The 27,029-nt window shown below is 43.9% G+C and overlaps 1 protein-coding gene across 1 annotated transcript in view; it reads right to left on the bottom strand.

Annotated features, from left to right (window-relative positions):
* Positions 1-27,029, bottom strand: part of MYOT (myotilin) — an 86,423-nt gene that overhangs the window by 52,788 nt on the left and 6,606 nt on the right. Inside the window, exons 2-7 of the mRNA XM_030212761.1 lie at positions 18,785-18,834; positions 14,988-15,114; positions 12,954-13,013; positions 9,213-9,354; positions 7,136-7,159; positions 1,813-1,932 (exon numbers count right to left, since the gene is read on the bottom strand). Of these exons, the coding sequence (XP_030068621.1) occupies positions 1,813-1,932; positions 7,136-7,159; positions 9,213-9,354; positions 12,954-13,013; positions 14,988-15,114; positions 18,785-18,792 (481 nt within the window). The 5' untranslated portion in view covers positions 18,793-18,834. The remainder of the gene's footprint in view (positions 1-1,812; positions 1,933-7,135; positions 7,160-9,212; positions 9,355-12,953; positions 13,014-14,987; positions 15,115-18,784; positions 18,835-27,029) is intronic.

Raw genomic sequence — 27,029 nt, forward strand, 5'->3', positions numbered from 1 at the left:
CGCCCTAACGCATACATCTCTCCTCGGCCGATAACCACATCCAAGTTCCACCTTCGCCACACCTCTGACACGCCCCCATCAACTTTGTCCGCATCCGCGACGGAGTGCAGTTGAAAATGTCCAAAATCGGCTTTCGATTATACCGATTTATTCGTTTTTGTGAGATAAACGTCTATCTCCCGATTTGGGTCGAAATCTAGGCGTTTTTCTCTTTCGATTATAAGGTGGATAGTAACATAGTAGATGACGGCAGAAAAAGACCTGCACGGTCCATCCAGTCTGCCCAACAAGATAGGGCATGGGAAGTGCGTGCTGATCCCAAAACTGCCACCGGATGCCTGAGTGCACCCTGCGGCAATTCACATCAGTGCTAACCACAGCTTAGTAAAAGGGCCCCTGTATTTCCCACAGCTATTATCTAATAGACCTTTGCAAGTGTCAGAAATAACTTAAATCCTATATCCTATTTAGGAAGTGATTTTAGGAGGGTCAGGCACCATTTACAAGTGACAAAAGTAGATTTATATGTGCAATTTGCTATATTCTTATAAGTCCTAATTTTTGAAAAGCTGCTACCTATATGTGGATGAGGCACCATATACAGTCTTAAGGGAGGTGTGTTCTGGGCATGATTTGGACAGACCTTCAAAAATATTTAATTAATTTAATTTAGGAATTTGTAATCTGCTTCACTATCAAGTTCAAGGTGAACAATCACAGATTATATGCAGGTGCATTCTCTGTCCCTAGAGGGCTCACATTGTGTATTCCTCCATATTTCACAATTGCGGGATGTGTAAGCCTGAGAAAATTTCCAAGCAAGCATTTTGCTCCGCCTTTGAGTCACGAGTAACTGTAGGCCCCCAGAGCAGGACCTCTTCAGTTGGTGGGGCTTGGAGATCTCCACCAGCTCAGGTAGTGATTGAATTAGGGGGGATCTGAGGTGGGGGAGGGGGAGAAAAATAGTGTTTGCACATCCACTTTGGGCTCAGGCCTTCCTAAATTGGCATGTCTGGCTACACCCCTACAGGGCCTATTTTCATAGCTCTGAAAATAACAGCAAGTGCCTTCTCCATATTTTGAAAAGAAAGGAACTTCATACACTGGTCCACAGTGCATCAGTTTCTGGGAAAGCAGAAGCAGCAGGAGCTGTCATTTCAAAGCTTGCATTCTTAGGTTTACAAATGATACTAAGCATGAGGGTGGGAGAGAGAGAATTCCAAGTAAATGGTGAAATGTGGACGTTGTAGCAACTAAATATAGCGAAGACGGACTCCAACTCTGTAATTTAACACTGCAACTACAGCAGCACAGAGGAAAACTCCATAGCCATGTTAATTTATGCCCTGAAGCTACTTTAAAATGACAGATTCATTAAAATAAAATATGCAGCATTTACCATGTAAATTTAAAATGTTGTCTGTTCATCTGCATGTCACCTTGAGATGGTCTAGTCCTGGATTTTTGTGATTCCCATTCTAATTAATTCTTCAAATCAGAGATACTTGAGCTATATCAATACTTGAGTTACCGAACCAGGACTGGACTCAGGGTGATGTGGTGGGAGTCTGGCATCAGTACATGAGTTACCAATCAGGAGTGAACTCCTTCATGATGACACAGGGGGAAGCTGGGAGCCCTCAATTGGTTCTCTTGTTGAAACTGAATTAAACTGCTCCTGCGTAGATGCCAACCTCAGAGAATCCAGAGAAGGGAAGAGCTATTAACCACTGCTGAACTGGGTTTCTGGTAGAAAATGGACTACAGGGTTATTTTTCTCAAGTAGATGGATCACATTCTAGCAAATATTACCTTCGTAGACATCAAGGTGTGCACTGGATGCTACTCCACCGTATTCATTTTCAGCAAAGCATTCAAATACTCCAGAATCCTCTGGAAAAGCTTCAGTAATAACTAAGGTACAAACTTCCTCTAAAATAAAAAAAAAAAAAAGGAGAAAGTCAGTTAGAATCATCCACAATTTAAATATTGGTACAAAATTCTGTCCGGGGGGGGGGGGGGGGGGGGGGGGGAGGCCACTAACTTCTGTGCAAAGTGTGAAGTCATTTAGGTCCTCCAGTGTCAATATTACATCTGTCAATGTCACTGCATTGTACATATGTCCATTTTGTTTTGAAACAAAATGACAAATGCAATAAGTTCAATTCATTTTCTTTCAAAATTCAACAAAAACAGGATAGATATGGGGGGGGGGGGGGGGGGGTCATTCTGTTTTGCTTCAATGGAACAATTAGGAAGCAGCTAGTGGATGCACCAAAAACAAAAGCAATGAAATGTGAAACTAGAAAATGAAATTTGAATGAAATTTTAAAAATGTTGAAACTCCCCAGCGGGAGTGTTCATTAGTTTCCCTGCAGAAGGCATGTAGAAGCAGATTTCCCAATGAAGCAATGTTTGAGTCAAAAGTAGGCTATTTCAAAACTATACAACATTACAAGCCACCTGGCTGCCCGTCTTTTGGCTAAAGCAGTGCAATCTTTAAATCTTCCAATATGGTTCCTGGGGGCCACTTTCTGGAAACTGCTATATCTATTCAGGGTCGACTTAACCATTAGGGAAATTAGGTGATTGCCTAGGGTGGCAGCTCAAAGCAAATAATAGGTCCTGACAGCCACATTAATTCAAAGAACCATCAATACATCTTTTTAACTGAAGGAAGGATGAGCACTATTCAAACAGCCCACTTACCCAAGCAAAAGGCTTTCAGAAACTGACCTCATTAAATATAGGTGTATGATATCTATACAGGACAAAGTTTAATATGTATGATGTCTAATTATGCATTTTTACAGGATTGTTCTGGAAGGGGTGATTTTGGGTTGATCATAATCCCATCAATATTCAGCAGACAGCATGATTAGCTGCTGCCATCGGTGCTGACCCTGGATATTCAATGCTGGGCTATATCCGGTGACCAGTATTGAATATCTGGTTTCAGTTTTTTCCATAACAACTTGACCCGTTCAGCCGATATTCAGCGCTAACTGGTTAAGTGCTTAGCAGTTAGAGATAGGCTGCATAAATAGCAGGAGGTGTGAAGGAGTGGTCTAGTGGTTAGAGCACTAGTCTAGATTTTCTGACTGACAGTACATTATTAAAAAATTAGAAAAAAAGAAAAAAGAGAAAACAAACAAGATAAAGATATCAATAAGGAAGGTTTTTTTAGCCAATGATGAGGAGAGGATTGTTTGATCTGTTCAGCTCTGTAAAATCTATATGATTTATGAGCTCTTTGAGGCCTTTTTCCTTCCTTTTATAGGATATTTCTATAAGACATTTTCATATGGTGAATTTTTGTTTTTTGTTTAGTCTAGTGAACCCCAAAGAATAAGAAGATTCTGGAATCCTAAAGAGTGACAAGATTCCATGCAGAATCTCAGAGTAGCAACATTCCATACTACAAATCCCAGGGCAAGCAGTTGCTTCCTATGTCTGTCTCAATAACAGACTATGGACTTTTCCTCCAGGAATTTGTCCAAACCTTTTTTAAACCCAGATACACTAACCACTGTTACCACATCCTCCAGCAAAGAGTTCCAGAGCTTAACTGTTCGTTGAGTGAAAAAATATTTCCTTCTATTTGTTTTAAAAGTATTCCCATGTAACTTCCTTGAGTGTCCCCTAGTCTTTGTACTTTTAGAACGAGTAAAAAATTGATTTACTTCTACTGGTTCTACACCACTCAGGATTTTGTACATCACACCTCCTTGCTTGGCAATATTTATTTATTTATTTGTAACATTTATATCCACTTGGAGATAGCGAGTGTTGAATAGCAATTGTGAAACAGTCAATGAGAAACGGGAGAGGAGAGGACCTCAGACCATTGCCACCTTTTTAATCAATAGAATGATATTCATGTGGCCGTAATCATATAATCACTGGTCCTCTACCAACCTCTATGACGGTGCTACCTATCACACACGTCTATTAACAAATATTAAACACCACAGCTACTTAGCTTGTTGCTGCTCCAACTAGGGGCTCCCCGACGGTCCCGTTTCGCCACCTGGGGCTTCGTCAGGGGAAGAGCTCCCTGCAACACCAAACTGTGGTAAATATCGGGCAAGCCAGTAAAGCCGCACATTTTCTTGGATAGTGGAGGTTCAAATAAGTACGTGACGCTCTGGTTCTGTTTCTGGTCGGAAGATCTATCAAGTCAATCATATATCCTGGGGTATCACCGTAGACAATCTTGTGGACCAAAGAGCAGATTTTGAAGGTAATGCGTTCCTTGACTGGGAGCCAGTGCAGTTTTAATTGGAGAGGTTTAGCGCTATCGAATCGTGTTTTATCGAATATCAGCCTGGCAGCTGTGTTTTGGACTGTCTGGAGCTGTACTTTACATCCCGCATATAATCCATTGCAGTAATCTGCATGGCTCAGAACCATTGATTGTATCAAGTTACGGAATATTTCCCTCGGGAAGTAAGGTCTTATCCGTTTAAGTTTCCACATAGAATGAAACATCTTTATAATGGAGTTAACTTGGCTCTCAAGTGTAAGATGGCTATCAATAGTAACACCTAAGATTTTGAGGCTATCAGAAATAGGAAGAGAATAAACAGGAGTGCTTAGGGTTGTGGGTTTATAATTATTGTATGGGGATGAGAGGATAAGACAATGTGTTTTTTCGGTGTTTAGTTTCAGTTGAAATGAGTTAGCCCATGAATCCATGATATTTAGACAGTGTGTGATTTCATTGGAGATTTCAGAAAGGTCATGTCTGAAAGGGATATAAATTGTGACATTGTCTGCATAAATGAATGCGTGAAGACTTTGACTGGATAAGAAGTTGGCCAAAGGGGACATCATTATATTGAAGAGTATTGGTGATAATGGGGAAGCTTGAGGTACTCCACAATGTGCATTTCACGGTGATGAAATGTTTGTTTTTGATTTAACTTGGTATGTTCTGGTGGTTAAGAAACCCTTGATCCAATTAAGTATATTACCTCCAATCCCGAGGTCTTCAAGTAAACCCAAAAGTATACTGTGGTTTTATCATGTCGAATGCGCTCGACATGTCGAATTGGAGGAGGAATATACTTTTACCTATGGCAATTTCATGTTTGAATTTAGCTAGAAGAGTGACTAGTACAGGTTCCGTACTATGGAAGGGGCGGAATCCTGACTGTGATTCATGTAATAATGAGAACTTATCCATATATTCCATTAGTTGTTTGGACACCATGCTCTCCATCAATTTTACTACTAGTGGGATGGATGCAACTGGGAGATAATTGGTAAGGTCTTTCGATTTTTTGTTTGTATCTTTAGGTACTGGGGTAAGTAGGATGTTGCCATGTTCTTCGGGGAAGAGACCCTGTTGCAGCATGTAATTTAGATAAGATATAAGGTCTTCAATGAAGCAATTGGGGACAGATTTAAGTAGGTAGCTTGGGCAAGCATCCAATTTACAATGTTTATTGGAGAATTTCCAAATCGCTTGGGTAACAGATTCAACAGTGATCAGAGCAAATTTAGTCTAGTAACGGTCAGCTGGGTATTCTTCATAGTTTGGATTCAGAACATTGATGAAGTTAACAAAATCAATGGTGTGTTGAGGAAGTGTATTATGCAAATTTATTATTTTTTCCCTGAAGTAGTTGGCAGTTTCATCTGCAGATGGGATGTCTGTGTTATTTGTTGTGATTTGGGTGGTATCTAGTAACTTGTTTACTAAATGAAATAATTTCTTCAGATCTTTGTAGTCTGGTCCTATTTTAGATTTGTAATAGGATCTTTTAGTTCGTCTTATGGTATATTTGTATTTTCTTTGTGTTTGTTTCCATGCATTAAGTGTATGCTCGTCCTTAGATTTTTTCCATGCTCATTCGAGTTTTCTGGTTAGTGAATATAATCCATAGAAGATACTAGAAACTACGAGGTATCTAGACTGGAGTGGAGGAGTAGCCTAGTGGTTAGTGCAGTGGACCTTGATTCTGGGCGAGTCACTTAACCCTCCATTGCCCCTGGTACAAAATAAGTACCTGAATATATGTAAACTGCTTTGAATGTAGTTGCAACTCCCCCCAGAAAGGTGGTATATCAAGTCCCATTTCCCTTTCCCACTATCTTTGATCCATACCGCCTCCTTCTGCAGTTACTCTGGAACCTCTATGAATGTAATAAATGTTCTCAAGAGACAATCAACAAAAAGATATTGAAAGAGCTACTACTGAAAAAGTGTGATAAAAAATCTACATAAATAAAATTACCTGCTAAATTTAGCCAGTTAGCACTGAATATTTTTGCTTAACAAATTAAGTCATGTGACTGGATTCAGCAGAGATAACTGACTATCTTATAATGTTCTAGTACATATTGTGTTGTCATTGCAAGCAGTATACCATGCCATACTTTGTATTGTTGTTCGAATATTTTTATTGCTCTAATTGCCTACTGCTCATGTTTGATGTATTCTTACTGTACACTGCCTTGAGTGAATTCCTTCAAAAAAGAGGTAAATAAATGCTAATAAATAAATAAATATCTCATGCTGAATAGTAGTGGTTATCTGGCCTGGAGCCATTTCTGACTGGTTAAATAGCACTGAATATTGAGCCTAATGAGTTTAATTATCCAATTTTGAAGGGTGGGAAGGGACCTGACTGTACGTTTGGGAAGGGAGGACCAATAGTGTAGGGAGGAATTTTTCCAGGGGGGGGGGTGCACAGTAAGGTTTTGCATTATCCAACAGAATTTTCTTTGGAGCAGGAAGGATGACACTAATGAGAATCTTGGGGTGGGGGAGGGGGAGACTAATGCCCCTTCTTGCCCCTCCTCCCCACCCTACACCCATAGATTCAGCCAGGGTACTTAATATCCTTGCACCAGTCCTGGCTCTGGACTATGTGCTAAGCAGAAATCAAAATGAAGACATGTCCTGTCATGTGACTGTCTCCTTTGAATTCAATGTTATTTATACTTTTTACTCCATCGGTTTCTCCTCTGCTTTCATTTATAAAAATAGTCCCCATAAAAACACAGAACATTTGACTAGCTTATAAGGAGGGAAAAGTGAAGTTGCTGAGAACCATCTCTCCCCATGATTCTTCCAAAAATCTCAAAATATTACTAGAATAATAGGGTGAAGGAAAAGTGAACCTACCAGGTACTGCTGATGAACAAGCTTCTGAAAGGTAGGTAGAAAAAGAAAGAAAAGATGTGTTAAATACTCAGAGAGGAGAAATTCTAAATATTCTGTCAATTAGAATAATTTAAAAAAATACAATAGAGCAGGTTAGATGATCAGATCGCCAGACATTATAATACAGGTGGGCATGCAGTGATAAATAATGCTCATTATAAATGTTATATGCAATAGCTGGTGAAAGAACAGACATATAGTAAATGACGGCAGATAAAGACCTGAACGGTCCATCCAGCCTGCCCAACAAGATAAACTCATTTTACATAGTATGTGATACTTTATATGTATACCCAAGTTTGATTTGTCCTTTCCATTCTCAGGGCACAGGCCATAGAAATGCTACATTTTTCAAACAAAAGCCGAACTATGTGGATTTTAGAACAGACCTCTTGTCTATAGTTAAGTGGACACTTCTAAATTTAAGACATTATTTTCAACCTAAAAGCACTTTTTTCTGTGCTGTAATTTTGAAAGTTTTTTTTTTAGCATGGTTGAAGAAAAAACTCTCACTCCTAGAGAATTGTTTGATTCTACCTTATTTTCATCCTGATGTCTGCTTTCAAGTAAGGCCAGAATCATTTCTTGGCCATTATGAAAACAAGGAGTTGATATTCAGACTGCGGGAGTAAGACTGGCTAACTCTCGCAGTTGGCGCTGAACCAGGATATTCAATGCCGGATTGTTTCTGGTGACCAGCTTTGAACATCCGGTTTATTTTTGGGCAGTTTAAAGATAACCAGCCAAAGATATCCCACCTTTTCACGTGGCCGCTAAACCAGCTTTAAAATAGGCGAATAGCCAGTTCTATTGAGCGATATAACTGGCTATCAGCTAGCTGCTGGGGATATTCAGCAGGAATAACTGGTTTAACTGGTCAGCAGCCTTTCTGGCCTGTTAAATAGCACTGATTATTGGGGGGACTGTATCTTGGTCATGCTGAGTGGATAACGTATTTTTTGTAGTAGATAATGATAGTTGGGAGATGTTACTGAAGATGTTTTACAGTCATTTTCTGAGTATGCTGAGGGAATGAGCACGTCAGAAAATATTGTCAAATAGATTCTCTGGGACTATTTTGAGGTACCAACAGCTATATGATGGCTTATTGAAGAGATGGATGATGGATTAGAAAAGAAAACAAAAATAGAACAATAGTAGAAATATATGTTTGATCAAGTGATGTGAATTCTGTCCAAGCAGTTTCCAGCAAGGGGCATAAGACAGAAGGAGGCAAGATGGCCCACCGTCTCCAGAACAAATGAAAATGAACAGCAAAGATTATCAGGTATTAGCAGCAGCAACCAAAAGGAAATCAGAACAGGACCCCTCTACCTCCTTTCACAGGGGCTTCTTCCATGTGGGGAGCAGCACTGCAGGACCTCTAAGCATGTGCCAGTCCACAGCCATCATGTTGAATAATCCCTATTGCTGCTGCTGTGGGGCCCAGGACTGGCCAAGTGAGATGAGAATAGGTAAGTGGAGGGAGGAGTCAGGAAGAGCTTCTGAGGAGGGGTAGAAGGGGGATACCCCAGGAAGTGACCTGGGGAGAGGGGACAGGAGTAAGAGGAAATGTCAGTGTCCTGATTGTTGTTACCCTTGGGTTAGCCTGTGAGTCTCTATGCCCTTAAACAGGTCAGATGGGTCACTCTACTCTTCTCTTTAAGGCCCATGAACTTGTGGACTGGTTGTAAATGTTGAGAAGAGAGGGCAAACTCCCAATGCCTGCTCTTTCAACTTCAGAAGAAGACTCCCAATGTCCAAGAAGAAGCAATGGGTGGGGCCCTTCTGAAATTTTGCTTGAAAACCTGGAAGTAGAACTTAGACCACTACTCTCATGCCCAAGCTTAAATGGATGAAATGTGCATACATGGTGGATGTCTTTAGATTTGGACTAGAAAGCTGTGTTTGATGGTCCACATTTTGCCCTTTACTGGCCTACAATGTTCCAGTTTGCCTAATGCTAAATGAATTTAAGTCTTATGCTTCCATTTCAACAGCTATAAAAAAGTAAAAGAGACAGTGTATCATTGCATACTTTTTCGCAGAATTCGGAAGTCTGCAGAATCCATGATGAGTTTACATTCTCTGTACCAGTGAACTTGAAGAGAGGGTGTTGCCCGTATGCGACATTCAAATACAACTAATTGACCTTTTGTAGTTGCAATGTTTTGTAGACTCTGAAGGAAGAAATATATGCTAATTATTGAACCAGACCAAGATACTAATTTAGTTCAAATGAAATCTGAGTATTATTATTATTGTTTTTATCTCGTGCTTGATACCGTCCTCATGGTCACTCAAGGCCCTTGAGCGACTTATATTATAACACTAGTAAAAAAGGCCCGTTTCTGTGAGAAATGAAACGGACGCTAGCAAGGTTTTCTTCAGAGTGTATGTTTGAGAAAGAGTGTGTGGGAGAGATGGAGTGTGTGTGTCAGAGAGAGAATGAGAGAGAGAGAAAGAGTGTGTCAGTGTTTGTGTGTGAGAGTGTGTGTGATGAAAGAGGTGGTAGCAAGTGTGTGTGTTTGTGACAGACAGAGAGAGAGAGAGAGAGTGAGTGTGTGGGAATGAGAGTGTGTGCCAGGGTGCCCCCCTCCCCCAAGGTGCCCCCCTTCCCTCCGTGGTCCCTGTCTGCCAGATGCAAGTGTGTGTTTGTGACAGAGAAAGTTAGTGTGTGCAGTGTGTTTGTGAGAGAGAGAGTGAGTGTGTGTGTGCTTTCATCCCTCTGCCTCTCTCCCCACCTCCTACTCCTCCTGCAGCTTTTTGAGGCTGCTAGCCCTGATGTGTGCTCCTGCTGCTCCTGCAGCTTTCCTGGCTGTCCACATATCCACTACTGAGAATAGGTTCTATGTGTTGTATTTTATGAGGATTTGAATATGTTATGCTATCTATATAAATAAATCTCACCTGAAACATTCTGAAGCTTTGAAGCTCACTCTGTAGCAGGGACACTCACTGTCACTCATGCACCACTCACCTGGCCTCCCCCCCTCCGAGATCGATGCAGGCATCGTTTTCAACTGATTCACCTGACTGAAGTACTCCTGATTGTAAAAGATGCACAGAAGAGCAGAGGGCAGGCTGGTCTTGAGCCTTCCCCTGCTCTCTCTCTGCCTCTCGGCCAACAGGAAATGAGGGCGGGTCGCTGAGAGAGCAGGGGAAGGGTGAAGGCGAACCTGTCCTGTGCTGTTCTATGCTTCTTTTACAATCAGGGGGACACTTCAGTCAGTCAGGTGAATTAGTTGAAAGCGATGCATGCGTCGACCTCGGGGGAGGGGGGGTGGAGGATTCGCGTGGACCTGGTGGGGAGGAGGTGCGTCGATTTTGGGGGGAGGGAGTGCGGTGGTAAGTGCGAGCTCCTGTCGCAGCGGTGGGGCGCTTCCTTTTGAACACAGCTGACATTGGATGGAGGAAGGGGGGGGGGGGCAATGTGTGAATCCGCTGCTGCTGTCGGTGCGGTGGGCGACTTCCTTTTTAATAGAGCTGACGACGGAGGGGGGGTGCAGCGGCGATGTGTGAGGCGGGCATCGGTGCTGCTGTTGCTGCAGTGGGCCGGTTCGTTGTGTAGACAGCTGACGTGGAGGGTGTGCGTCGGTCGCTGTTTGTTGTTGTAGGGGGGTGGAGCATCGGGGTCAGTGCACGTGGGGGGGGGGGGGGGTGGAGCGTCAGAGGGTGGTGGAACTGGGGATTGGTTGAGTGTCATAGCCCTGCCCTTGACGTCATAACGTTAGGAAGCGAGGGCGGGGCAGACACTCATGGGGAAAAAATTTTTGGTCTCTGCCACCTCAAAAACGGAAGTGGCAGCTTCATTTAGAACGTTGGGGTTGCGAATTATGTGCGGAAGGGGCGTGGCTGAGGGCGGGTGTATGAGTGAGAGTGAGTGGTGCATGAGTGACAGTGAGTGTCCCTGCTACAGAGTGAGCTTCAAAGCTTCAGAATGTTTCAGGTGAGATTTATTTATATAGATAGCATAACATATTCAAATCCTCATAAAATACAACACATAGAACCTATTCTCAGTAGTGGATATGTGGACTGCACAATGAAGAGTTCTAAAACCAGAAATTTAAGTTTGGTGTCTACCAAATCATAGATGAATTCCTAGTTGCATCAATCCATTTGGAACAAGAGAATGAAATTAGAAATATGTCCTAAAAGCCAGTGCTTCAGATGGGGCATATTTAAAGCCCTCTGTAGTATGTTTATGTGTTAAAACATATTTTTCTTGAACTGACGGCTCAGTTCATCCTAAATGTGAGACTTCGAAAATTTTTTAGCAGAAAAATATTTGTTTACTTTGATGAATAACTTGCTTAGGGTCCCTTTTACTAAGGTGCAGTAAACAAAAAGGGCTTAGGAGTATATTCTATTCTATAAATAGCGCCTAAAAATCAGTGCCAAAAATTTAATACGCTTAGAGGGCCTTTTTACAAAGGCGTGCCAAAAAGTGGCCTGCGGTAGTTTGGGCACATGTATTGGACGCACACTGGACCATTTCTCCAGTGCGCCTGGAAAAAAGGGGGGGTTTGGCCAGGAAATGGACATGCGGCAAAATGAAAACCAGCGTGCGTCTATTTAAAGCCTGAGCCCTTAACACCACCCATTGACTTAGTGGTAAAGGCTCACACGTTACCCACACGGTAACCATCCAGTGTGCGCCAACTATCGATGACCACCGGAAACACCCCCGTGGTAGAAAATTATTTTCTACTGCTTGTTTTTGGCGCATGTCAAACTCTGAATTACCGCCAGGTGCACGCACTAGCCTGGCGGTAATGCCGATTTCATGTATAGGCCCTTAAGCACCTTTGTAAAAGGACCCCTTACTGTCATTCTATAGAGTATGTGCCCTTTATAGAATCACGCTTAGGCATAAACTGCGCCTAAGTGTAGGCGCCTGAAATTAGGCCTACTATGAACAGGCTTAATGCCGGTGCCTATAGTTAGGTGCAATTTGGCCATTTTCTATATCAACATGCATAACATTTGGGAACACCCCCAGAAATACCCCTATTCATGCCCCCAAATATGTACACACATTAGGATTTACACACACATCGTTATAGAATGTGATATGTGTGCAAATCCTAATTATTGCTAATTAGTACTGGTAAATGGTTATCATCCAATTATCAGGCTGATTGACTTGTTAGTTAATTAAGTTGTATGTGTTAAATTGGGTCCATTGCCCAATTTGATGCACATAACTCGTAGCGCCATATATAGAATTTGGACCTTAGCGCATCCTAATGTGAGACTTTCACATATGCTCATCCCATTTTTACCACAGCTATAAAATAGGCCTTTTTCTTTTTTTCTTTTCGCTGATTTTTCCACTAGCACACTGGACTGGCAAAAATATTAATGTGGGGGCATTTACTGCCTCCTGTTAACTCTGTGTTAACCAGTTAGCACACACTAATGTGAATATGCTAGCTGGTTAGCGCTTCCATGCCCATTCCCTGCCCATGTTATGCCTCTTCCCAAAAACTAATTCCAAGAAATATTGTGTGATTAATATGCGCAAACAAAGAAATTACCATAGGATGCTTTAACACGTCCTTTGGTAAGTTGTTTTTGGTGCACCAAGCCTGTGTTAAGGCTTTGCACACCTTAGTAAAAGTGGCCTTTAATTACTGAACTTCCCAAAGTCTGTTTTGTACTAACGTTTATCTAAGAGAGGGGAGGGGGAATGTCTCTTCTATATACTTCTACTCTGCTCTGTATGTGCACCAGAGCTATAGAAATAATAGTAACAGTAGTAGAAGCAATCTACCTTTGTAAACCAAGGCGCTGCACCATTTGAAGATCCAGAAAAACTTCCAGGACTGTGAATCTAAGGAAGAAAGCAGATTTATAAATATTTTCGGCGATAATGGAAACCGAGGACGCCCATCTCAGAAACTACCAAATCCAAGGCCTTTGGTCGTGAGAGGAGCCAGCATTCGTAGTGCACTGGTCCCCCTGACATGCCAGGACACCAACCGGGCACCCTAGGGGGCACTGCAGTGGACTTCATAAATTGCTCCCAGGTGCATAGCTCCTGTACCTTGTGTGCTGAGCCCCTCAAAACCCACTACACACAACTGTACACCACTACCATAGCCTTATGGGTGAAGGGGGGCACCTAGATGTGGGTACAGTGGGTTTGTGGTGGGTTTTAAAGGGCTCACATTTACCACCACAAGTGTAACAGGTAGGGGGAAATGCACCCACTAAAACTACTCCAGGGACCTGCATACTGCTGTTATGGAGCTGGGTATGATATTTGAGGCTGGCATAGAGGCTGGAAAAAATATTTAAAATTCTTTTTTTGACAGTGGGAGGGGGTTAGTGACCACTGGGGGAGTAAGGGGAGGTCATCCCCGATTCCCTCTTGTGGTCATCTGGTCATTTAGGGCACATTTTTGTGGCTTGGTCGTAAGAAAAAAAGGACCAGGTAAAGTCATCCAAGTGTTCGTCAGGGACGCACTTCTTTTTTCCATTATCGGTCGAGGATGCCCATGTGTTAGGCACGCCCCAGTCCCGCCTTTGCTACGCCTCTGACGCGCCCCCGTGAACTTTGGTCGTCCCCGCGATGGAAAGCAGTTGAGGACGCCCAAAATCGGCTTTCGATTATGCTGATTTGGGCAACCCTGTGAGAAGGATGCCCATCTTGTGATTTGTGCCGAAAGATGGGTGCCCTTCTCTTTCAAAAATAAGCCTGAAAGGGTTAAGTGATATTTGCCCACAGTCACACAAAACCTGAGTGGGATTTGAACCTGCCTTGGGTGACAAAGGTTTAAGTGATATTTGCCCATAGTCACACAGAACTGAGTGGGATTTGAACCTGCCTTGAGTGACAAAGGGTTAAGTCAGTGGTTCCCAAACCTGGTCCTGGAGGCAGCCCCAGCCAGTCAGGTTTTCAGGATATCCACAATGAATATTCATGAGAGAGATTTGCATGCACTACCTCAACTGCATGCAAATCTCCTCATGAATATTCTTTGTTGAGATCCTGAAAACCCTCCTGGCTGGGCTGCCTCCAGGACCAGGTTTGGGAACCACTGGGTTAAGTGATATTTGCCCACAGTCACTGAGTGGGATTTGAAGGGTTAAGTGATATTGGCCCACAGTCACACAGAACCTGAGTGGGATTTGAACCTGCTTTGGGTGACAAGGGGTTAAGTGATATTTGCCCACAGTCACTGATGGGATTTGAACCTGCCTGGTCTGATTCTCTACCTTCTGCTCTAACCATTAGGCTGCTCTTCCTGTCCTGTAGTATAGCCTTCTTTTGCAGTAAGCACCAGTCACTTTGCTGGACCTTGTTCCTTGCTTGGCAGGAGTCCTCAGTAGGCATTACAAAACATTAGCTGTATTATCTCATGGTTTCTGTCAAACTGTTCTCATATATCTTTAACAACTAGTGGGACTGTTTTTGTTTTGCCATATAATAGTACAGGAAATGTTCGATTTTGAAGAAAATATACCATAAAAAATACTGAAAACGTTCTCTTTCTCCCTTCTCTCCCTCCTCCCCTTCCCCAGTTTTGTTTTTCCATCTAGCCAGTTTTTAAGCCTCTGATACTTTGAATTTCTTGTCCCAGGGCCAAGGCAAGCAGCTGTCTCTCCAGGGTCATGCCTGTCACTTGTGAAAAATGCTAATCTGCCACAAAGGCAAGTTATTTCTAACCGAAGCAGCTTACTGTGATTCTCTTTATTTAGTGTTTCTAGGAATAAATGCAACAACCCACCCCCCCCCCAAAAAAAAAAAAATCCCTAACAAAAATGTTCATCTGATTTGAGAAAGACAAACATTGTAACATACTCTGTGATAGTCATGGGATAATGGCTGAACCAAGGTAGAGGAACTCTGATGAGCTGTACTTCTTCTAGAAGTTTCCTTGACTGGTGAACCAATGGTCAGGGAAACGCTGATAGATTTTCTATATGGCCTGAGAAAAGAAAATGGAATCAGATTGATATAGTGAAGTGATAACCCTCTTTAGCTCTCCAGTATGAAATGTGAAATGTTTTATGCACTCAATCAAACCATTCATTTGAAGCAATTACGGAGTTTTATAAATAGTCTGGTCGATATTCAGATTGATTTAATTGTGCAGGGGAGGCTCCTGCCCACTTAAATCACTTGTGGAAGTCTAACTGCCAATATTCAGCGGCACTGAAAAACAAGCTCTCTCTGGTCGGCCATGTTTGAAATGGGCAGGGTAAGTGCGGTACAGGGGTGGAATTGGGGAGAGTTGGGCATTATGTAGGTATCAGCAATATTCAAAGCTGGTACCTGCATAGCTAAACGGGTGAATTTGGGACTGCTTTTGAGTAGTCTTAAATTTGACTGGTTAGCTATGTTGACTGGCACCTGCATAAATAACAAAGAGCCCTCTGCTCCTTCCCCTCCCCTCCCCTCCCTCCCTTCTTCCCCTCCCCTCCTTCCCCTCCCTCCCCTCCCACTGCTCCATTCATGATCCCTTCCCTCCTGAGGCTCAGAATCCTCTCCCATCCCTTTGACAAGGCTCTCCTCCTACCAAGTTCTACATCCCCTCTCACCCTTCACAAATTCAGACCCCCCTCATACACCCCCACAACAAGGCTAGACCTCCATACCCATCCCTGTCAAGGCTAGGCCCCCTCCCAACCACCCTCCCAGTCAGGATAGACCCACCCCCAAGCTTATATAAATTCCTTGGTGGTCCAGCAGTGAGAAGGGGCAAGAGTGAACCCTACTCACTCCTGCCCCTAGTGGCTGTCTTGACAAAAGGCCTACCCCAACCTCTAGCCCAGCTAAATTGCTTATGCAGGACTATCCACTGATGTTCAGTGGCACTTAACTAATTTGTGACACTGAATATTAACACTAACTGCAATTTTGGGGGCATTTTGTGGACAAATCAGACCACGTAAAACACAGTCCTTTCTTTGCCTAGTTTCACTTAGGTGATTAAGTGCTGATTATTGCACATAGGGGTTCTTTTACTAAGCCACGGCAAAAAGTGGCCTGCAGTAGTGTAGGCATGTGTTTTTGGCGCACACCAGGCCAGTGTTTACCACATCTGGGAAAAAGGGCTTTTTTTCAATGGGCCGAGAAAAAGGCCTGTGGTAAAATTGAAACCAATACGTGCTTATTTACGGCCTGAGCCCTTAATGCCACCCACTGATCTAGCAGTAAGGGCTCACATGCTACATGTGCGGTGACCATTTGGTGCATGTTGACAGCCGATTAACACCAGAAACGCCATGCATGGTAGGAAATAAAAAAAATAATTTGTCCCAGCAGCATGGACACGTGCCAAATCTGAAATTACCCATGTTTGTCTGGGGGCTTTTTACCTGTTGTGGTAAAAAGAGCCCTGGCGCAACGGGGAAAACAGCCCTTGCCGCTAGTGCAGGGCCCTTTTTCTCGCAGCTTGGTAAAAGGACCCCTCAGTGCGGAATATCACATTTAACTGGCTATGTCTTCACTGGCTCTGTATATTCAGAAATTCAATGCCGAAACCCAGATATGGCCTGATATTGAATTTATGGGTATAACAGCCGGCGGCAGACAGCAAAACACTGATCACTGACAGCTCAATATCGTGCCAAACATTTATTTATTTATTTATTGGGATTTATTAACCGCCTTTATGGAGAGATTCATCCACTCAGGATTCTCAGGGTCAAATTTACACATAGGATAGACAGGCTACAGCTTAGGGTCTTGCATCACAAGGGAAACCATTAAACCTAAAATTTACTTCATATTTAATCAAAAAGGGGTCTCTTTAATGTTATAGCTTAGGGACCACAATCCCACCCTGAAGGTATTAATCCCAAGAAGGAAGTACTTCATTTTATCACATCTAGGGCCCTGTTTACTAAGGTGCGATAGCATTTTTAATGTGCCTACAATTAGAGCGCACGCTAACCATGTAAGCACCTAGAGGGATATTGTAGGCTTGTACACAGTTAACACGCGTACATAGTTAATGCGCGTTAAAAACGATAATGCGCCTATAACGTGGCTTAGTAAACAGGGCCCCTATTGAGCTCTGCTCCAAGGTCACTTCAGAGTCACACATTTTAAAAACACATATCAGCATTTAAAAACATTGTGACCTTTTTTCGTACTCACTGGAGGAACCCCCCCCCCCCCCCCCCCCGAGATTTTCTAACCTGAGGGCTGCTGGCAGGGTGGTGATACTGTGAGATAACGGTAGAGCCCATAGAATTCTTGTACTAATCACGCTGAGCTAAAATGTTATCTCTTTAACCACCACACATTTCCCTGCATGGGTAAATGTCTGATATGATAGGTATTGTTGAAAGTGACTATGATAGACAAGACAGCTTATTTCTGTTTCTACATTGGCAGGTTGTTGATGGTACAGAACGCGTTGATGTGGGATCACAGTTTCAGTACTTCATCAGGGGTTGTAGCTGCTATTAAATGACAAATGCAGGGGCGTAGTTAGGTGGGGCCACGGGGGCATGGGCCCCCACAGATTTAGTTCGGGCCCCCTCCACTTTTGACCCCTCCCCGCCGACCCTCCCCCGCCACTTTCGACCCGCCACCGCTGCCGTAGCCACCAAGAGGGGGGGCAGGGGGGACAAAATTCCCCGGGCCCGGGCCTCCAAGGGGGGCCTGGCACCACAGTCCCACCTGCCCTCTATCGTTGACCATCTGCCACCGGGCTGGGTCCCCTGCATTGAAATCACAGCACCTCTCACCACTGTGTGAAAGCGCTGCAGGCAGCAGGGCAGCAAATCGCCTCTCTTCAGGTCTCCTTCCCTCCCTGTGTCCCGCCCTCATCTGATGTAAGGGGAGGAGCGGCGGCAACCTCAGGGGGAGTGGAGGGGGGAGTAGCAGCGGTGGCCTCGGGGGGTGGAGGGGGGAGTGGTGGTGGTGACCTCGGGGGGAGGCGGAAGGGGCGGGGCCCCAGGGGCGGCCTTGCCCCCGGAGCCGGCCCAGTCGCTCAGCAGCCCTGGCCGCCGCAAGGTACCTTTGCTGGGTGGGGTCCCCAACCCCTGCCAGCCTTAGTCTTCTTCAGCGCTGGTCTCCGGCGCGTTCACTCACTTCACTGATCTGTGCTGTGAGTGGAGCTGAAGAAGACTAAGGCTGGCGGGGGTCCCCAATCCCTGCCAGCCTTAGTCTTCTTCAGTGCCGGTCTCCGGTGCGTTCGCTCACTTCACTGATCTGTGCTGTGAGTCCTGCACACCACGTGCAGGACTCAAGACTCACAGCACAGATCAACGAAGTGAGCAAATGCGCCAGAGACTGGCGCTGAAGAAGACCAAAGCTGGCGGGGATCTCCAATCCCTGCCAGCAAAAGTATCTTGCGGCAGTGGGGGGGGGGGAGTCGAACGTGGCAGGGGAGGGTCGTTGTTGTCGGGGGGGGGGGTCCGAATGGCGGGAGAGGGGCGGCGGTGGCGGGGGGGTCAAAAGTGGCAGGCGGAGGTCGGTGGCGGTGGGGGGGGGGGGTCGAAAGTGGTGGGGGGGAGGGTCAGCTGTTGGGGGAGGCAGGCTAAAATGTGCTCTCCCACCTTGGGCTCTGGACCTCCCTCCTGCTGAGGTCTGTCTACGCCCCTGGACAAATGTACCAGTCTTGAAAATGTTTCTTTACTCACTGTGACATACTGGTGGGTCATCGAATCAACAGCTGCTTTCTTGAGTAAAGCTGTGCAAGACACAAAAAACTCCTGTTAAATCTGAAAAGAATCTTTATCTGCAAAATTAATTTAACATCCAAGAATCGTACCATAAAAAATAAAATAAAACTACAACTGTACTAGGATAAGTCACTTAGGGGTCCTTTTATGAAGCTGGAGCAAAAGGGGGCCTGTGCTGGCATCGGCGTGTGTTTTTGACATGTGCTGAGGCCCCCTTCTACCGCAGTGGATAAAAGGGAGATCTTTCTTTTTTTAAAGAAATGGCCGTGCGGCAAATGAAGCCATTCCTGTCCAGTTAAATAGCGCTGAATATTGGGCTGTAGTTGTCTAAACATTTACATGCATAAATGTTCCTGCCAGATCTATAAAAAATGCCATGAAAGCAGCTACTTGGAGTTTATTCTATAAAGAAAAGTAATACCTATTATTATAGACATGAGCCATAGAGATAATGTAGATGCTCGTGCTTAGATGCCTCTGGGAAATAACATTTTTATTTATGTGTTCAATTTTATAGCCTGTTCTATCAACTATGCCCAGAAAGGTTTACATAATTTACATTCATACTAAAAACACAAAATTACACATAAATAAAATCAATTAAATCAATCTGCCAACTTATCAAACAATCAATGGGGCCCTTTTACAAAGGTGCACCAAAACGTGGCCTGCAGTAATGTGGGTTCCTGTATTGGACCATTTCTCCACCACGTCTGGAAAAAGGGAGGTTTTGGGGCCGGGAAATGGACGTGTGGCAAAATTAAAACCAGCGTGTGTCTATTTACAGCCTGAGCCCTTAACGCCACCCATGGACTTAGCGGTAAGGGCTCATGCATTACCTGCACGGTAACCGTCCAACTGCCAATTACCACTGGAAACACCCCCGCGGCAGAAAATAGAAAATTATTTTCTACCGCGGGTTTTCGGTATGTGTCAAAGTTGGAATTACTGCCAGGCGCATACGCTAGCTGGGCGGTAATGTCGATTTAATATGCGCTGCACCCACATAGGTCCTTACGTACCTTTGTAAAAGGGCCCCAATCTATATAATAATTGGTAACTCTGCTTCCCTGGATGGCTGGGTTTGTAACAGCATGTTGACATCAGCTCGCCTCCAGCGTTCCCTTCCATCTCAGTGTCCTGCCCTCACGGAAAGATGAAATGATGTCAGAGGAGGGTGGGACACTGAGAGGGACGGCAAGGGAACGCTGGAGGCAATGCGAGCCCAGTCTGCCGCTGCTGCGAACGGAGGTAAGGAACGGCAGGGCGGCAGGAAGGACAGAGTCACTGGCCATGGATGGGAGGGCAGGGGAGGGGAGGATCACTGGACATGGAATGGGATGGGAGGGCAGGGCAGAGGAGAATCACTGGAATGGAGGGGATGCCAGAATCGCGGGACATGGAGGGGATGGGAGGGGAGGGAAGAATCACTGGACATGGAGGGGAGGGCAGGGGAGGGCATGGGAGAGAGGAGAAATCGCTTAGAGGTGAGCCTTCCTAGGGCCCGTTTCATTTTTCACGAAACGGGCTTTGTTGCTTGTATTCTATAATTTACATGTGTAACTGAGTGCACTGCCCATGCTTTGCCCAGACTCTGCCCAACTGTACAACTACCCTCAAACTATGCATTGTTGCATTTAGGTGCCAGTTTATAGACTAGGGCACAGCTGGAATGTTGACATATGCACACAAACATCTGTATGTCGGTATTTTTAGATTGTGATTAAATCTAAAAAAAACAAATGTTAATGACAACAGGAACAACCACAAGTTTAAGAGTTGATAAAGAAGAAAGAGAACTCGAGGACAGTTTCTGCTTCCTGGGATCAATTATCAATGAGTCAAGAAATATGCTGCCAAGAATAAGTCTGGGAAACTCTCTTGCAGCAGTTACGTTGTAGTTATTTTTTCATTTTTGCTTCTCCTTTGTTTCCAGGTCTTGACCATAATCATAACTACTGCTTCATTCTTCTTTAGTCCTATATTGGCTAGCTTCAGTGGCAAGCAGTATCGATCGGCTGTAGCAGCCTTGTGGTGCTTGCTTTTGATACACTGTGACACAACTCCTGAGGCAGGCACTGTGCGCCAAAACCCAGGCGCACGTCAAGTCTGCTTGCATATTTACCATAAAATATCTTCATTACTACTAAACATCTCTTTAGTTGGATTGGAAGGCTATTCATGCAGCCCTACTTTTTCCTGCTTGGACTTTATACGTAGGGTTGTTTTTCCTTTTTTGATGTGTATTTGTAGCTTCAGGAACACCACCATGAGTTTTTCCCTCATCCATTTACCCTTTATATGTTATGATTACATTGTATTTAAATTGTTATTCTCTTTGTGCTTTCCTTTTTGTTTTATAATTTTTGTTGTTTATCCTTGTTGTCTTTGTATAAGTTATTCCTTCCTTCCCCTTTTTATAATTTTGCTAACTGCTTAGACATATTTTTATATGATTTGCGGTATATCAAAAAATATATGTGAACCATTTTTAATGTCACTGTTACAGACTTTCCTCTGCTTTTCGGTTATTTAATCTCCTCCCCACCGAAAAGAAAATTCTCTGTGGATAGCATTACATGATATGACCTAACTAGCCTAGAGAAGCAATTGTGTCATCCTTATTTCAGTATTGTGATGTCACAGGACAGTGCCTCCTGCATACATCACCAGGAGATTTCATGTCTCAATAAACTCACAAAGTTTACATCGTTGGAAAACAAACCAGCATCGGATTTACCTTCGTGAGTCTATCTAGCAAACACAGTGTCCCACGCAAATGGCAACCTTTACTTACTGCAACCCTAGAGCTTTGTGAAAAGGACGGAATTAGAATCGGCCAAATCAAGAGCCTGGGACCTTTGCAACCCAACACCCAAATGACTGTTAGGTACATCCAGATCACACATGCAGTTCACACAAACAAAGACCACAACCCTGAAACTTCTGCAGAATTGCTCTTTGCCCATTAACTGTCTGAGTGCAACACAGAGGGGTCCAAAAATTACAAGATCTTCACTCAACCAGCAATAAAAGGGCCCCTAATCTGTTTTGGAACATAGTGAGTTTCCGACCAGAATTAAATCACATCACAATCCTGCTGTCCCTCCCTTCCCCTCAAACCATAGGGGAAAGAAGTACACTAAGGACTAGATTCTAAAAAATTGACGCTGAAAAAGTGCTATTCTATAAGCCACGCTTAAAGGGCTCCTTTTACTAAGTGGCGGTAAGCCCAACACAGGCTTACCACTCGCTATACAGGAAGTACTTCCTATCCCTAGCGCACCATACCCAGTGGTAATCACTGCAATGAGTGGCGGTAGGGGCTCCCCCCCCCCCAAATGGCCACGTGGCAAGTGCTTTACTTGCTGCGTGGCCATTTCCTGTAGGAAAGCGAGACTTCTATTTTACCAGCTGCAGTAAAAGGGGGCCTTGGCGCGCATGAAAAACACGTGCCGATGCCAGCGCAGGCCCTCTTTTGCTGCAGCTTGGTAAAAGGTGTCCAAAGTTAGCACAGTTTGTAGAATAGCATTTACACCAGAGAATTGCGCCTAACTTCAGGCATAGCATTTGCACCGATTGAAACGTGGTGCAAATGAACGCACCTAAATTAGGCGCATATCCCCATTATTCTATAACAACACACATACATTTTAGGAACATCCCTTTATGCCCATGATCCTCCTATTTCCGTGCCCCCTTTTTCAGATCATGTGTAAATTTTAGGCGCCGATCCGGAACCTAATTTATGCATGTAAATGCCAATTAAATCTAATTAGTGCCAATAATTGTTTGTTAAAAAGCCAATTATTGGTGCTAATTAGGTCGTTATGCAATTAAATTGCACACACAAATTGGGCAAATGCCCAAATTTGCGCACACAATTTTGGGCAACTTTTATAGAATTGATAGTAAGGGAGTAATTGTATAAAAGTTTCCTGAAGTTTGGTCACTAAGTGAAAATTCTATATCGTAAATTATACACATAATTGCTGCTATAGAATGCTAGCGTAAGTCCATGTTATGCGCCTAACTTTAGATGCGAGCACTTACGCTAGCTCAATGACTGGTGCGAATTATTGCGCCTAACTGCTGTCAGTTACGTGTGAAACTGACATTATTGTATAACCTTAGTACATAAGTGCTCGGCATGCCCCTGACCTGACCTTGCCCCTCCCACATCTACACCCCCTTGCCATTGCGCACTATGGATTTTGTGCACTAAGGACTGGATTCAGTAAATGGTACCCAAATTTGGGCGCTGGAAAAAAATCAGCACCTAACGCTATTCTATAAAGGGTGCTGTGAGGGAGTGGATGGTATAGGGAAGAGCACTTCACTATTGATACAGTTCAGCCACCTTCTGGTAGGTGGTGCTGATCTGCCCAGGCGAAGGCTGAAACTGAGCCTGAGTCAGAGGGGTAGGGCTCAGGTCAGGACGATGTTAAATTCCATGAGCCAGAACAGTTCAGGGAGGCCCCGAAACAGAGGTTTCCACCAGGGAGGCCTAGGAGGAGAGAAACTGCCCTGGAGTGAGGGTCACTACAGCATAGTGTGTAGGAGCTACTCAACCTAAGGTAGGCTAAGTTTTAAGCTTCCTAAGCCTTAAGGACACTGTTCTTAAGGTCTGGTGGGAGGCAGACTCGTATAGTAAAACTTGGCAAGTGGATGCATCTATGTGTACAGACTGTTGGGATAAAGCCAGTAGTTTACAAGCTTGTGTAAAGGTTGCCCCTGAACTTAAGAAAGACTTGATTATTTATTTTGCTGCACTGTGAAGAAACAGGGCTCAATGCCTGGTTCATGAAGGAGATTTATACCACTTTCCCCGTTTGTTTGGCTGTATTTTTATGAGGGCCTCCTGCCCTACTCAGTTAACACAATCACAGGCGCTCTGGGTTGAGTGCTCTTTTTGGAACAGTACGTAGTGCTGATTCTCCAGGCCAGATCTGAGCACCAGGACTTACACTTGCTGAAATCAGGTATAATTTCTGGCACCCAATTTAGGTGCGCATCTGCAGTAGTTTATAACAATGTGCAGAAATTTCCGGAACTCTTCTGACCCACCCATGCCCCTCCCACAGCCATGTCCCTTTTGGGTCGCACCATGGGATTTCGGCACACAGTTTCTAGAATAGTGCACAGCAAGATGCATGTGGAAATCCAAATTGGTGCCAATTACCATCAATAATTGATCGTTGGCGCCCAATTACTGATGTTTATTGGCTCATTACCCAATTTAGTTGTGTGCTCATCTCAGGATTGTGCCCAAATTTGATTTCCTTTTATAGAATCCTCTTGTAACACCCCCTGTTAACTAAGCCACGCTTGTGGCTGCCTTGTGCTAATGCTGACACAACCCATTCACTAAGGGGCTGTTTTACAAAGGCCTGCTGAAAAATGGCCTGCAGTAGTGTAGACGCGTGTTTTGGGCATGCACAGAATCATTTTTCAGCGCACCTGTAAAAAATGCTTTTTAAAATTTTTGACAAAAATGTACATGTGGCAAAATGAAAATCGCCGCGTGTCCATTTTGGGTCTGAGACCATTGACCTAGTGGTAAAATCTCACGTGGTAACTGGCGGTAATGGTCAATGCACATAGAATGACAATTACTGCCTGATTACCGCATGTGTGCCAGAAAATAAAATTACTTTCCGGCGCGCCTAGCGGACATGCATCAAAAATGAAATTAAAGCAAGGGCCATGCGGTAGCCAGGCGGTAATTCAAAATTGACGTACATTGGGCGCATGTAGGCGCCTACACAGCTTAGTAAAAGGGCCCCTATGAATAGGCTGTGTTGGCATTGCCACACGGAAGCCGCCAGTGCGGTTTAGTAAACAGGGGGTAAATTTATAAAGTACTGACTAAGTGCAGTTACGTGTGTAACTGCAAATTAGGGCTAATTAACTTCAATTATTGCCAGGGATTGGTTGCTGATGCCAATTAGTGTCTAATTTAATAATTAAGTTATGTGTATGCCATTATTTCATAACCTGCGCACACAAATTTGTATGCTAAGCTCAAAAATGAATGTGCCAGATTCTAGAATGGGACAAGCGTACCTCTGGCATTTCCATTTAGGTGCCCTGTGGGTACGCAGTAGGTTGCTATTCTATAACATCACCTGGCAACCAGGCTCCATTATAGAATATTAGCGTAAGCCCGTATCAGCACACCTAGCATGTGTCCACAGATCAGGGCCTTTTTTGATGAGGTACTTGGGGGTACTGAGTACCGGCACCTTTTCCATTGTCTGCTAAAATTGACCCATGGATCCCAAGTTTTAATGATAGAGCTCAGGCTCTACACACCAACTCTGCATTGTCCTAGATTCTGTAACCGGTTGCAGGGGGTCTGGCTATTGTGGGGTGGATCCCTCAGTGATCACCCCACCCCTAAAGGGTGGCCTGGCATTTGAGTACTGGCACCTTTTTCGCTAGACAAAATACACTGCCACAGATACGCCAGCCACAGACTGCAGGCCAGGGACAGATGAAAATTACAGTATGAAGCCTAACCAAAACAGAACAAAATGAGCAATGTTGTGCATGACACAGGAAACACAGAAACAGAGAAAACTGTAGGTAGGTCAAGACCACATGGCCTATCCAGTCTGCCCATCCATGTAATCTATTCTCCCTATCACTCCCTTAGAGATTCTATGGACTTGTCCCAAGCTGTCTTGAATTCAGATACTGTTTTCATCTCCACCACTTCCCCAGGAGGCTGTTCCATGAATTTACCACCCTTTCCATGAAGACGTATTTCCTCAGGTTACTTCTGAGTCTATCTCTTTTCACCTTCATTACTACTACTACTACTATTTAGCATTTCTATAGCGCTACAAGGCATATGCAGCGCTGCACAAACACCAGAGCTTCCTTTCAGGTGAAAGAGACTCGCCTCCTGTGCATTTATGCCACGGCAGGTATTTAAAGGTCTCTATCATATCTCCCATCTATAGTGCTACTAGATGTACGCAGTGCTGTACACTTGAACATGAAGAGACAGTCCCTGCTTGACAGAGCTTACAATCTAATTAGGACAGACAAACAGGACAAACAAGAGATAAGGGAATGTTAAAGTGAGGATGACATCGCCCACCTTTCTTCCAAAGTATACATATTTAAATATCAGTGACTAATTTAAAGAAAGGTGCACATGAGGTCAGAGAGATGGTTAAATATTATCCTGTAGTATTTTGTAGTAATCAGTGGAATACATAAAGGAGTCTGAAATAATTGGCTGAACCTCTGCAGTCTTGCGCCTTCCTCTGCAGCATAATGTCTCCAAACTTACCAAAGAGGGACAGGATCCTATGGGCTGCAACTGAGAAAACAGAAGGCCCTCTCTCCTCACTCATCTCAGACTTCAGAACCATTTTTAATGCTGCTCTTTGACTGACCACAAGGTGTCAGCATAAGCTCAGTTCCTTGCTCAGCAATCTTCAATGACCATAGCAGACTGAAGAGCAGAAATCTTGAACTAGTAATAATGTGGTGCCAAATCTCTCTCCTTTAGCTATGATCTCTGTGTTTTGTTTTGTATTGTTTGCTTGCTTTTGTTTTGGCAATTCTTCCTTTATGCTTACAAATTTTTTACTGAAAGTTGTACTTTAAACTATTTCAGCTTCTTCCCCAGTGACTTAGCCAACTAGAGCAGTTCCTCTTGCTTCCCCAGTGCCGGGTCATTCAGAACGTAGGGAGAAGCCTTGGAATATGATCTCCTTGGACAGCTGTGCAGATGTAGCCCTACTGACTGCTCCCAAGGGAGTGTGAGAAGGAAATGAATGACTTCAGAGTGGCAACTTCTGCTGACAAGTCTGAGCTCTATAAAAAGTTTGATGCACTGGTACTTGTATTCTGTGCCAGACTATCTGGTGTCCACATACTTCAGGTGTTTGTGAGACAAGGGTGTTTGTGAGACAATTTAATTGTTAATATGTATGTATGTATGTATATAACTTTCTATAGTTTTTCCCTTTTCTGTATTCTGTCTAAAATTGCAATCTTAATATGTATTTAAATACCTTCACATCCCCTCCTTTTCTCATCTTTATGCCATGGGCAATGCCATGTGCGGATTTTCTGCTTTTAATTCCCATGCCAAAAAATTATGAGCTTTATAGTTCTGCTTTCCTTAAGAAAACTATGAAAACAGGCGTTTATTTATTTAGATTTTGCTCATCCCTTTTTCAGT

The sequence above is a fragment of the Microcaecilia unicolor genome, chromosome 8 (assembly GCF_901765095.1).
Source record: "Microcaecilia unicolor chromosome 8, aMicUni1.1, whole genome shotgun sequence".
NCBI classification, from domain to species: Eukaryota; Metazoa; Chordata; class Amphibia; order Gymnophiona; family Siphonopidae; genus Microcaecilia; species Microcaecilia unicolor.